At 40.6% G+C, this 14305-nt stretch overlaps 1 protein-coding gene across 1 annotated transcript in view; it reads right to left on the bottom strand.

Annotated features, from left to right (window-relative positions):
- Nucleotides 1–12804, bottom strand: part of tnn (tenascin N) — a 37979-nt gene extending 25175 nt beyond the window's left edge. Inside the window, exons 1-4 of the mRNA XM_061798299.1 lie at nucleotides 12670–12804; nucleotides 3170–3358; nucleotides 2875–3075; nucleotides 2352–2726 (exon numbers count right to left, since the gene is read on the bottom strand). Of these exons, the coding sequence (XP_061654283.1) occupies nucleotides 2352–2726; nucleotides 2875–3075; nucleotides 3170–3356 (763 nt within the window). The 5' untranslated portion in view covers nucleotides 3357–3358; nucleotides 12670–12804. The remainder of the gene's footprint in view (nucleotides 1–2351; nucleotides 2727–2874; nucleotides 3076–3169; nucleotides 3359–12669) is intronic.
- Nucleotides 12805–14305: the final 1501 nt, after the last annotated feature.

Genomic DNA, 14305 nt, shown 5'->3' with positions numbered 1-14305 from the left:
ATAGCCAGAAGCGCCACGGAACGTGCACAGAGTTGGTATTTGCCGATCATTACTTTAAAACATGTTTTTTTTTTTTTTTTTTTGCTGCAGACAAGAGCACTTTTGACTTTGAAGGGAAATGACCTGCCACCGACCAGCATCCTTGTCTTGGAGATCTTTTTAGAAACTGTCACAAGCTCAAAGTGTGAATTAAACTTTGTGTGCTGGCTAGCAGCTGCTACCCTTTCTGCTCGTGTCGACTTAAATTGCAAACAGCATGCAATTTCCACTGCACTCCTGAGGCGGTAGGAATTTTTGCGAAGCACACATTTAGCAGCTAAGGTGCTGCTCAATTGAGCTTGACTGTTTTTCTTTCTTTCTTCCTTGCTGTGTTGCTGCATACATGAGACATTTGAAGGCCAAAGCTACTGCCAGTGACTATGTCAGCGGTCACACCGCAGAAAGGACCCCCATCCATCGACTGCTATCTAAAATAACTGTTGGGCAGATTCTTTGACTACCTCGATGAGTAAACACGTGAAGAAATCAGATTTTGACTTCATGATGCTTTGGGTGTTATAAAAAGTGAATGCATGTCTGTAACCATTTTAGCGTGTGGCCAGTTTTACCGGTGGGCGGATATTTTAAACTCATTCACTGCCAGCCTTCCTAGTTAACATGGATATTTGACTTCTAAAGCCGTCAACGGCAATGAAAGTGTTAAGTGAATTGCTACTGTATAGGCCACTCTGGGGCATGGTGGGTGGTGAAACTACAGACATTCACCTTAAATATCATGACATCTAAACAATTTAAAGATTTGTCCCTCGAACATACAGAAGAGGACTATTTTAGTTACACCATCTGCAACGCTTCCAGCAAAGACCCCCCACTCGGTTAGTTAGGGTGTGGTTCTCATGGTTACGGTAACAACACGAATTGAAATCCGAAGGTGGTCTCTTTTGGTAGGGTAACCACCAAAAAGTCTGGAAGCAAATTAAAAACACAACCGTTCCAAACATGGACTATTTTAAATCTAAATCATAGGTGTCAAACTCAAGGCCTAGGGGCATCATTTTATGTGGCCCGCGAAAGCAAATCGTGCTCGTCAATTTTGCTAAAATCTGTACCCAAATTCAAAATGGTCATAATAATAAACAATAATGTTGAGATATTGCATTTTTCTGTTACCAAACCCTTCTTCTACAGTAACTTCAACAATACTATTATCCTTGTCTTCTGATTTCAAAACTAGTTATCCCTCAATTTGTTGTGTAATGCTAATAATATGTTTTGGTGATGGTTAAACATTTATATGGTTTCACTGTTCTAACGGCCCTCTGAGGGAAATCATAACTACAATGAGACAAAAAAGACAAAAAAAGAGTTTGACACCCCTGATCTAAATGAACAACACTGCGTCTGCGTGAGCTCTGTGTGTGAGTCCAAAGACATGGCGAGTACTACTTAGACACTTCATACTTCATAGTAGATATGTGCTATAATGAAAAAAAAATACATTTATTTGGTCATATAGTTTCATAGGTAGAACAAGAAGGCACTCTCAGCTAGGGCCTCACTTACTGCTTTTAATTTGATTGTTTTATATTTTGTGGTCACGAACGGCACGTTATAGACCAGATTGCACAGCGGCGCAATAATACAGTGTCAGACAGCACAAATATTTAATGTAATCATGACTTTAGGACTGTGTTAGTTTAGGTTAGTTCTAGACTACGGTCTGTTCCGTCTTACCTACCAATTTGGTTATTTTGTCATAGGGACAGAAATCCTAACATATAACTGAGGACCTTTGATTTAAAAAAAACCAAAGTACTTTTAATCCCACCGATGGGCACAATAACAGATTAATCACTTGTGTGGATTTTGTTGTTGATTAGTTATACCCTGAAGCAATTGAGGCTACATAAGAGCACTAATTGGCTACAAATGGCAGAGGTGCTGTTGATTCTGTTTCAACTAATTTGCGATATGAAAATGACGGAAAATTGATTTCACATTCTTACATAACTGTAAAGTCTCACATATGTGACTTGCTTAATACGGATTTATGACTGATTAGACAGTTGAATATGTTTGTGGTTGGGGGGAATAGTTCCTGTTTAAGAGAAACCGATCATATAGAGCATAGTCCATATTTAGTGAAGAAAATCTTGGAGACTCTAAATTGCCCGTAGGTGTGAATGTGAGTGCGAATGGTTGTTTGTTTCTACGTGCCATGCGATTGGCTGGGTGTACCCCGCCTCCCGCCCGAAGATAGCTGGGATAGGCACCAGCAGCCAGCGACCCTAGTGAGGATAAGCAGTAAAGAAAATGGATGGATGAACATAAACGCCAACAAACTAGCTTACCTAATGAGCAGTCTTCTCCATAAAAGCCCTGGTCACAGACACACTGGCCATCAAAACAAAGGCCATTCCGGCTGCAGTCATTGGGACACTTCTGGACACTGCAGTCGTCGCCGGTGAAGTGTGGGAAGCAGACGCATATTCCATCCACACAGCGACCCTTGTCGTTGCAGTTGTTGGGACACATCAGCTCACTGCAGTCTTCTCCGGTGTAGCCCTGATGGCAGACGCACCTGCGATCCACGCAGCGGCCGTTGTCGTTGCACTCGTCCGGACAAGAGGACACCGTGCAGTCTGGGCCTTCCCATCCAGGGTAACAGAGGCAGCTGCATGTCTCCTGCCGGTAGGTACCATGGTCACCGCAGATTGTGTCCACACCTACACAAGCAATATAAAGAGTACAGTGAACTGAGGAAGGGCTCAGTCTCTATCCCCCACGAATAGTGCCGGTTTACTAGTCTGTTGATGATAAGCCATAGTTTTAAACCTTTACTTTCTGTTCATTTCTGTTCCTTTTGGATCCTACCTATTGCCCCTCCACTGCCGCAACATCCCTGAGCACACTGGCTCTTCAGGTAGTTGACCTCCTCTTCCAAGCCATTCAGTCTGTACAGGAGAGATTTAAAAGTCTCCGACTCCCCGCAGTCACACTTGGGCGACTGCAATCTGATGTTGTGCCTGAAGATGATGTCGTTCGCGTCACTCTTTGTGGTTTCCATCTGCAGACCTACAACATATGGCCAAATACCACTTCATATAGTATAGTGTGCTGCAGTAATTATTTAGTCATTTCTTTCTCTGAGATAAATATTTCTTATGACCTTTTTCATCCGGGCTAGGCAGGCGCTCCAGTTTGCAAGCGGAACCCCCTGGAATGTCGATGTTATAGACATGGCTGAAGGTAAGCGGTTGCTCAGGGGCTGAGGAGTCCGCTGCGTGAGCAAAGCTGCAGTGCGACATGGTGCAGACCAGGGCTAGCAGGGCACTCCATTGGGGTTTAGTGGTCATGGCTGAAGGAGAAGACGAGAGCAATTTTCAAACAAACCCACAAACTCCTTAGGGATCAAGAAGGTATCGACTGAACTGGAACCGCATTAGCTCATTCCAAGCCAAAAGTGTTGCTTAATTTAAAGCCGCTCACCATTAATGAACAATTGCAGTGCTAGTCAGCTGTATAATTAAAAGACTAATTCAACAATTTGGCATGAAGTGTGCTAAAATCCTAATCACGCACCCTCGCTCATGGCTGGGCTCAATTAAAACAGAAACGAAAGTCAGGAATGAATCTGGATAATACTCCATCTGTTTGTTACTGTGATTATCCATTTACATCTTTGGCATGAACGTTGTATAATATGTTAGGGGAACTGCAGATGTTCGGCGTCACAGCTGACTGGACCGACTGCACAGTCGCCAGGTTGAAAAGGAGTCATATTTGAATTTCCCTGGCACTATTTTAGAGAGAACTGAGGAGAGAAATGCTGTTGACAATTAGTTGTCCTGTATTTAGCGTTGACGCTGTTTATTTATCCGAATGAAACTAAACCCTTAAGTCACGCTGTGTGGTTCTGTGTTGTGTGATGTTGTCTTTCTGGAAGAAAAAGGATGCCTTGTAACCAAACCGGCAGCACTATTAATTTTGCCCAGCCAAACTTTTTAGACTTCCACTTTCTGCTGTACAAAACCCTGTCCTCCCTCCACCATTGATGTCATTGCGTTTAGCCAAACTGACGTCATGTGAACTTAAATCCCTGCTGCGGCTTCCCCCAAGAGAGCAAATTACAAACTCTCCAAAAAGCAGTGTCACTTCATCTTTCACAAGGTCTTTTTTTTCCCCTTAGGTCTTAATTTAACTTTGTGTTGCAAAGACATGAGACAATGCACTGTTTTTGTATGGGCTACTGATATACAGTATTTATATAAACCTTTACGATGATGACTGAAGGCTCAGTTATATTGAGTCTGGCTGTGATGCTTTCATTGGTGCCTGGCTATGTAACCTCACAAGGCACTCCATTAGGGAAATGTGCAACATCTAATACATAAAATGTAATTTGATTAAATGTATTTATTATTGCAGCAGTAGTTTACGGTGCTATGGAACCTTTCTATTGAGATTTTTTTGTGGCGTAGCCATGAAATGGTGTCCAAGGGTACGCCAAATAAAATGTTATGTTAGTTATTTAGTTTCTAGTTAAATTTAGTCTAGTTTAATTTAGGCAAGTTCAACATAGTCTAGTTAGTTAATTAGTTAGTTAGTTTGTTTGTTTGTTTGTTCGTTAATACATCACCGTTATCTTCATAAATTTAGTTACATTTCGTGAGGTCTTACACGGATAAAAATTCATTTTGATGGCTGCTTTCGCTGTGTGTGTCTTATTTTCCTGAGTATTTATTTTAACAAGTCCATTGTGGTTATTAAATAGATTAATTGAAAAAAAGAATAGAAAATAATGAAGTATTATAAGTTATAAAATGAATAAATACGAAAACAAATGAATACATTGGTCACAAAATTCACAGATAAAATAAATACATTAATAAATAAATAAATACTACATGTTATGAACTCTAAAAATACACAAATGTGTTCATTGTTTTTTAGTTTGGGCAAAAGAAGCCACCATACCTTTCTATATCTTCCCAAGAGCCGCTAATAATTTCAAGTAACAAAATAAGGCAGTTAAAAGAAATTGATTTCAAGTACATTTTAGAAAACCAAAGAGAGAGTTGCAGGAAAATGCACGTTTCATGAACATTGCATGACAATGAAACAACAACTTCCTTCTAAATTATTAAATTAGAAGGATTAGAATTTTGAACTAAATATTAGCACTTTAGCTGAACTTTCCGATGGCAAGTATCAAATCTAAAAAAAAACAGGAATATTATCAAATCTGTTTCTGTGACTTCTTTGACAGAAACCACAAAAACAGATGGAGAAGAACATATTCTAAGAAGGTAAATCCCCTCAGAATAATCCCTCTGGGCCCATTGTGAGTTTTGGCCCCGTGTACTGTCATGTCATCAACTGGTTGGTGAACGTGCTGATTTTCCCCCGACGCTATAATGAAACTATTATCAGATTAACAGCACTTCTCAGCAGGAATTACCATGAGGAGCCTTGACCCTTAAATGCTGTGGAAGGATCTTTCTTAAATAGCCAAGGCGGAAAATGTAGACCTCGTTGGATAATCATGAGCCTGACAAGTGACTCAGTTATTCTCCTCATTTGAATGCCCTTAAGGTTGAGCAATTTGGAAACCAAATAAAATTCACACTTCAGCAAGTCTTGCAAGACTGGTCAGTGAGCATCTAAAAGATTCAAGTCAAAAGGGTTTTAATTCTTCATTGGCTTTTTGTGTTTTTGCGATGCTAACGTATGGCGGACAATTGATGATATCGGTAGAGGGTTTCTCTTCAACGAGCGGGCCGGTCTCATCTTGTGTTGCGTAGCATAGCGTGTTGTAAGCCGGGACATCGTAGCGAGGCTCCAAAAAAATCAAGCATATCTCTGTTTCTCATTCACGTGCTTTTATTCTATTTGAGGATAGACTTGCATATTTTGAAGGGGACTGTGCAACCAGTGTCGTGATGTTGGTGTGTGTTGTAGCTTCCAACTTCTATGATGAATAAAGTTCTCGTTATCACACAGTTGTTGTCCACGCATTATTGGACATAACATTTTGGTGACGAAGATGAGGCTTCACCTTTTGCCGCTGGTCTAATGGTCCCGCTGGTATGAATATTTCAAAACTAGCGGCAATCCGAATAGCCTAAGATGGCGAGGCTAACCGCTCCTCTCATCCACAACCAGCATATTTCTGTAGACTCTGACCTGCGGAGATGTATATAGACCGTGTCGCCTTGTTGGCCGGATATTTGTTTGCTCCACACTGCGTTATATTCCGGTGAGGGCAGCAGACGGGTGAATCGAAAGTTCTCTGTAAATTGCCCGATTGGGTGGCGGGATGCCAACAACACATGATGAGCGATAAGTCGACTTCAAGATTTAAACGTCAATGCGCAGTCGTAAAGCCGACTCGTCAACTAGTCGACAAATTGAAATAATGTTTTTACACTTGTTTGACAGTGAAGAATGTTACCGATTTGTACCTGTACAAGGTCTTATAATGGTGGCAGTTTGTCCTGTTCCAGCTCACATTAAGCATGAGGCGGGGGACACCCTGGACTGGTTGCCAGCCATGAAAACGGGCGGGTTCACTGATGAAGCTTCAGCAATATGAAATGTTTTTTTTGTAATTGCTGCTAAAGGTGCATCAACACGGTTTTGAGCAAAGGCTGTGAATACTTCAAGTATCTGATTTCTTGTTGTTTTTTTGTTTTTAATAAATTAGAAAGAAAAAAAAATCACTGTAATATGTGTGTAGAATGTTTGAGGAAAACATGAATGTAATCAGTTTTGGAATAAGGCTGTATCATGACAAAATGTGGAAAAAGTGAAGTGTAGAGAATACTTTCCGTGTGCACTGTACATCCTCCATTTACTGTATAGTGTCACACTGTTATTTACATAGCTGTTAAAACTATTGCCATCTGCCCTACACACCGCACGGTGGAAATAGCGGCCTGATCAGGGTTGACTGTTCCAAACTGTTGCTGTGGTGAACTACCACTTGGTGGAAACATGGCTGAAGCAGTTCAAACTCACATAGTCAAGTTCAAGCCACCGGTGTAATTGCTATTGGTCAAAGGTTTTGAGGTTGGCGATTGGCGGCTGTTTGAGAAATCTGAGCCATGACATCACTGTTGAGAGACCATGTGTGGCGGTCGGCGCATCTACTTAAGTGGGTGTTTCATGAAAACATGCAAAAAGCAAAGAAAGTGAGAGAAATGAGTGTAAGAGAAAGAGCGAGTACAGGTGAACTGGGGTACACACAGACAACTCACAGAAAAACCCCTCTGCTTTCTTTGACTTTCATTTTTCGCATATTTACATTCATAGAAAAGCTAGCGAAGCAACTAACATCAATGAGAATAGTTACTTTGCTGATGCTCACTTTTAGATAAATCGAAAAGACCTCTTTTTTGTTTTGGTGGCTAGTTTCACCACAGAAATTCACAACATTATGCACTTACAGACAATGGCGGTTTCTGGTATGTGCAATATGTGTGGCCACACAGTGCACCCCCAGAAATGCTACTGAAATGTTTGTCAGGGAATTATGACATGTAAATCATTGGCATTTTTATAAAGAATTTGAACCTTGTGGAGCCATTATAAGGAGTCTTCAAGGATTTTGCTAACAAATGTGCTTTAACAAGCACTTTCATAACTCCTGTCAGAGTTTTATTTGACGTTTGTTGCCGTTCACACACTTTCCTTATTCTTTTTGGAAACAGTGACCTTTCAAGCGGAGCGGATGGTTTCCGTCACCCATTAGGAATGCTCCAAAGAGGGGAGGAGGACGGACTGATAGGCAAATGGAATGGAAATGTCTACTAGGTACTGTTCAAACCCAATTTATTAATAACCTGGCCAAATTTTGAATTAAAGTGAGCTTTTATTTAGTGACTGGGTATCTTCTGGCTGGAAATGACAAAGTTCCACATCCCAAATGATTCACAGTCTTTCCCAATGCAGGCACCAATGTTGTAAAGTTATAGTTGATTAAAATGCGCCAGTCTATATTATGCTACCAGGATCCTTTGGAAAGAAAGTCTTTTGTAACCTTTTAGTGTCATTACCAGCCAGAAGATTCCCATTCACCAAATAAAAATTCAATTTTGGGCTCAGTTGTACATTAGCAATGATCAATTGAAATAGATAAGTATCGATGGATGGAAGTATAAGATTAGGAATATATATATATATACAGTAGTATATGTGAACCTACAAAGAAGATTAGTCAGAGGTTAAAAAGATAATATAAAAAATCAAGCCAATGAATGTATATGCTTAACACTAACATAACTCATCTGTGTTATAACATCTTGTCTTGAAATAAACACCGCCTGATCATTTTAGTGTGCGGCAAAGTTTAACACAACATGAGAGGTGTCCTCAGGAGACCACAAAAGTAGGTGCTCAGTGGTCGCCATGGCAACGAGCCATTTGTGAGAAGCCAGTGTAACATCAACATGATTTTGAAGGTGTTATTTCGAGTTAAAACTGGAAAGGCACAGACCTCCGCAGAGGTTGAAATGTATCCAAATGCACTGCATCATAATGAGAGCTGTGTGTAATACTTTGGTTGCTCATTAAGTTACACGAGGAAGTCAAAAATCTTAACAACAGCTCTCAATAGGATGCATGCAGTACACAACTTTGACTTAGGACTCTGTCAGACGCCTACTGAACGAGACAAGCGGTCAAAAACACAAATACAAAATGAGAACACTCACAAGGACCTGCTGTAGACCACAACTCACGTCCGGACGCTCACACACAGACTAACCCGGCAAACCGTGCCTTTTAACTGCACTCGACCGACACATGAATACAACAGTATGGTACGTACATTAATTACAGTGTACTCTATCAAACTTATTTCCCTGCTAGGGTTTGTATACAATACATTCCTATTTTTGTTTATTAAAAGCATGCAACATGGTGGGTTTTGGGTTGGGCTGGAATGGATTAATGGAATTACAATTCATTTTAATAGGGAAAATTAATTTGATTCGTTGAGCTTAGTATTGTAACAAATTCAACTTGCAAGTTACAACTATTCATCTCTTACCTTGGCAGTCAATGCTGAAGGTTATCATCTTTGTAAAGGCAGAATAAGTGATACAGAGCTATTGGGGTCAGGTAATTAGAGGAATTTAAACTCAGGTAGAAGGTGCTGGTCACCATCTGAATACATGAGCAGTGAAAGAAACATTTTCATCATTGTTGAGCAGGATCGTATTGAAGAGGATTTTTTTAAAATCCTAAACAACCCCTGATGACCGCATTTCACATCTTAAGTTATTTGAGTATCGCCAGTACCGGTACATTAATTGTGCCTGCAGCGTGGAGAACGAGAGCACATCCCGATCGTTTTTTGACCTGGCTCAAGTGTCCCTAAAAGCAGTTACACATTCCTGACAATAACTTCTTCTCCTTGTCAAAGTAGATCTATTTCAACTAGCCTGTAAAATACATGTTTTCTACCCAAAAGGCGTGTGCAGGGCCCCTGTTTGTATTTACTGTGTGCACAGTAGTGAGTCCAACAGTGAGCCAAGCCTGCTTGGATCCACAGACACTTCTCCTGACAAGCAGTGGTGACAGATGCTGCTGTGCTTGTTTGGAAGCTGTGAAAGCACAAACATTGACCTGACAGAAAGGCAAGAGTGTGAGGCAAACAGAGGCAGACAACACATTGGACAAATACACAGAGGAGAAGGGAGAGCTATTAAGCTGCAAAACAAAAGGCTGAAGGTTCCGCTGGATATTCCGTACAAGTCACTGGCCTAGAGCAGGGTACACACCGATATTTGAAAGGTGAGAGATCCCACACAATGGGGGTAAAATGTCCGTGTATTCTTACTGCCCTCATATTGTGTGTGGCGTACTCGAGATGACCAACACAGCACATGACACACATAATGACGTCTCCACCGACAAGCCCGAGTTTCCTCTCCGAAATCCTGATGTCTGGTGTAGTACCAAGACTGACCTGTGAGAGGCAGCATAGTGACACAGGGTATTATGACTGCCGCGAAATACAAAGAAGAAAGAGGAGGACTAGTAGGCTGTTTTTTGAGTCCTCAAAAATCTGTTTCAACACCCCCCACAACACAAAATAACCATCTTTAGATTTCTGAGAATCTGGCCTTTGTTTACATTGATCGGAAAGGGGGCAGGTTTGGCCCGATTATTGGTGTGTCTCTATCCCGCTGAACCTGTACTCGCTTTGTCTCTTACAATCACACTTTCTCTTCATTTTCACATTCTTGTGAATAATTAACTGGTTTAAAATTTACCACTGTTGGCCAGACCTTTTTTGCCGAGCAGATCGCGGTGGAAAATAATCACTTTTAACACACCCAACACCGAAAGATAACCACTCAGGATACCCTTTAGACATCTGACATTTGGGCCTTTTTGATTCTGATCAGAATTGGGGACATTTCTTTCTGTATTGTATTCCGCTTTACCTGTCCTTGATCTTTCTCTCACGCTCATTAGCCTGACTTTCTCTGGTCTTTCTTTTCCTTTTTGTCTCATGAATATTGAACAGATTTCAACATTTACCAATGTCGGCCCGACCATTTTCCCAGTAGTTCAGGAAGGAAAAAATACTCCTAACATACCCCAGATCCTTGCAATTGGCTGGCGACCACTTCAGGGTCTCGCCCAAAGTTAGCTGGGATAGGCTCAAGCACGCCCGTAACCCTAGTGATGATAAGCGGTACAGAAAATGGATGGATGTATACCCCAGACCACAGATTCATCGCTCAGGATAACGTTCAGACATCCGACAATTGGGCCTTTGCTGACTCTGATCGTAAAACAGGGCAAAATCTGACCCAATTATCGGTATCTCTGTACCTGCTTTACCTGTCCTTGATCCTCCTGTCCAACTCGTTTGCCTAACTTTCACTGGTGTTTCTCATTATTTTACGTCTACCGAGCAAATCAGGAAGAAAAATCACTTGTAACACACCCCACAACACAGGATAACTGTTATAGTTAATCTTTCAGGGACATTTGAGAATTGGACCTTTGCCGACTTTGATAGGAAGGGAGGGAAAATGCTGAAATTTGGCCCGATTGCCGGTATGTGGGCTCTTCAGAATGAGAGCAGGTTCACAAAGGTGAGCTTTACCTCATGAGCAGCTGCAAACTTTTTAATGTTTGTGGTTCCTTTTCCTTCCTCTTTCAAAGCTCTCACTCAGCAGCGGTGCTGTAAAAAAATGGAAACCTGGTGACGGGGGCCAATATCGAAACTTTGCACGGGGGCCAGTGATCCCTAGACAGAGCGGGGAGCGGAAACTGAGAGTGTTTATCGTTCAAGGGCAGAGGTTTTGTCTGTGGGGCCGCAGGTGAAAAGCTAAGCTCATGAGCCGCAGCCGTGAGGCTTGAATGAACCCCATCGCATTATGCAAACTTAAGACCTTTTTTTATAAGCGGCCCGCTCACTCAGGGATGCGGGTCTCTCTGTCTCCCCCCGTCTACAGCGACGTGCATGGCTGAGGGCCTGCATCTGGAACTCATTTCCAGGGCTTGCGTAGGTCCCCTGAGCCATGCACAGTAGCATTAAATGTAAATCTACAGGATCAGCAGCCCCAAATCCAATCAAATGCGCTCCTCGATATTATGAATATCTACACTTGAATGTGTTAGCATCTCAAGGGAAACGAGCGTTGACGGGCAATTAAGGATTATCTCACACAACGGGGCTATTAAGTGGGTAGAAGTTTTCTTTTTGATTTTTGATTCCAATGGGAACAACATTCATACTGTAAATGAAGTTTTGTCCGACTTTATGCAAATATTATTTAGTCTTAATATTCACTATATTAGGCACACCTGCACAATCCAATATAGAACCTGTATGATTTATTTATTTATTTATTTTTTACTATGGGGTATCGATGGGAGATTTAATTTTCCAAAATTAATTAATGAATTCATCTTAAAAATTATACTTACTTTTCAATCCACTTTTTATAGGTCCTAGTATTTGCTTTGTTGTCTTTGGAAAACTTTGTAGATTTAAATGAATTTGTAATTATTGTGCAATCACTATTAAAAGCATAATTCATACTTATGTCAACAACTATCAAAATATTTTTGTCAACTATTGCGTAACTAAGATTGAGCCCATTTCAACCAGTGGTTATTTTTTTAGTGAAGGAGTGGTCTTAAATTTGATTGAGGTGAGATTAAAAAGGATCTTCCAAAATTTCATTTTTTTAAACCTCATGATGGCACATCATAATGAGTGTTGTTCTTCTACATGAGAGGGTCGTATAAACAGTATATACACACAAATAAAATGGTGCACAAAAGCATAAAAAATTACCGATTGAATCAATAATTAAATTGTTCAAATAATACCTCTCTGACACAGCGTCAATAAAAAAAAAAAAAGACAGGTCTTATATTAAATCTCATTATATTGGGAAGGTGGACCAAATGAAGATTTTGTTCAGTGTTAATATTTTATATAGAAACATAGTTGAGTTGTTTCTTTTCTATATGAATTACGAAAAAGTTCCACACTCTTGTGTTTGCAAATGATGAGACATTCATTTATAGTGTCAAATCTCTCACCCTTCCTTCCTCGCCATAGAGAACTTCAAAGACCTACAGTAATTGCATGCAATTGTATGATTAAATGCGATGATAATATAACAAATGTCTCACCCTTGATAGTAGGAATGCTCCTTGTGGCACCTGTTGATGAATCAAAGACCTCACCACCACTGAGGATTTATTTTTTTTCTCTCTCGCTCTCACTCCCGCTTGAGTTGTTAAACACTCTTCCCAATTGCCTCCAGGCCAATGGGCAGTAATTTGGGAGTGTCTCCTCTCCTTATGGGATTCAAAAAGGAAAAGGAGGAGGAAGTGAAGGAGGAGAACCCTTGTGAGCAGCTTTGAATGTTTATATTTTATTTTTCTTTGCCCCCCCCCCACCCTACGCGATACTCAGCCTCTCCTCACACAGCTCACTTTTCCATCATCGAAACACTTTCTGTAGCTTTAATAATATTAGTCTTGTGTAAGGTTATGGTTGTGATGGCAGTGGATGGTGGTAAAAATAATGTGTTCAGCAGAAAAGATGACTGGATAAAGATTGAATTCAAGGAGGAAAAGCCAGAGGAAATATTCATTTAGGATAAAGAGTCAATGGGGGGGAGGTTCAATTTGAAATAAGTGTAAAAAAGCTTGTGCCACCATAACTGTTACTGTTAGACCCCCCCCCCCCCCCCCAAGTTCAAGGTTGACAATACTTTACCCTGAGAGGAAGTATGCCTATAAATACATTTTAGGGATTCAGACTCATGTAAGCTGGGGAGGAACTGAGGGTCTCAATCAATTTTGAGAGTGACAAACATTTAAAATTTCTACAAAATGCTACGTTTTGTCTCACTATTGTTTTAATCAAATATCATCACTTGCACCAAAGCCACGCATCAGAATGCCTTCTATTTTCCTGCATGTCCACTTGGAAAATACATAGCTTGAAAGACTGGAAGTGATAGGATGAATGTTTATTAAAGTATTCATTCATAATTGTGACATGCATGGACAGCCAGAACAATGTAGTGCTTTTTCACCTGACGGCAGATGTACAATTAACTGTATTTCTCTGTTGCCATTTAGACTACGGAATGAAAGATTTGTGTTCAACTGAACAGGCCCAGATTTCACACTGAGTCAGTACATTTGTGAGTAAATTGAAACAAGATCATCCTTATTTCAGTATATGTTCTTAATAATCCATCCATCCATCCATCCATTTTCTGAGCCGCATCTCCTCACTAGGGTCGCGGGCGCACTGGAGCCTATCCCAGCTATCATCGGGAAGGAGGCGGGGTACACCCTGAACTGGTTGCCAGCCAATGTTCTTCATTCAATTAAAAAAAAAAAAAACATTCTAATATATTGTACGTTATAAAAACATACAGTAATGACATAATTAAATATAATTAAAAGAATTGAGCAATTTTTGACACATGGTGCTGATCCTTCTGGTGTGGACGCCTTGGCCACCAGGGGGCAGTACAACACAGACATGGATATACATGGAGACGGTCAAAACTCAAGTCACAGTAATATTAATTGTTCTTTGCGGAGGATAAAGAATATATGCCCGTGAGTGTTGTTATGTTATCTATCTACATGTGTTGCTGAACCGTTTGTGTTCAAATATCCGTCGCTTAAAGGGTTATAACACCTTGACATCGATGCTATTCACAATGGCGTTTTGCATTGTTTGTTAGCATTAAGCTAAACAAGCTGATATAAAAGCAAAGCCACGTGGTTGTTTTAAATACAC

This window comes from Phyllopteryx taeniolatus, chromosome 14 (genome assembly GCF_024500385.1).
Source record: "Phyllopteryx taeniolatus isolate TA_2022b chromosome 14, UOR_Ptae_1.2, whole genome shotgun sequence".
In the NCBI taxonomy this organism is placed as follows: domain Eukaryota; kingdom Metazoa; phylum Chordata; class Actinopteri; order Syngnathiformes; family Syngnathidae; genus Phyllopteryx; species Phyllopteryx taeniolatus.
This window is presented reverse-complemented; position numbering and strand designations above follow the sequence as displayed.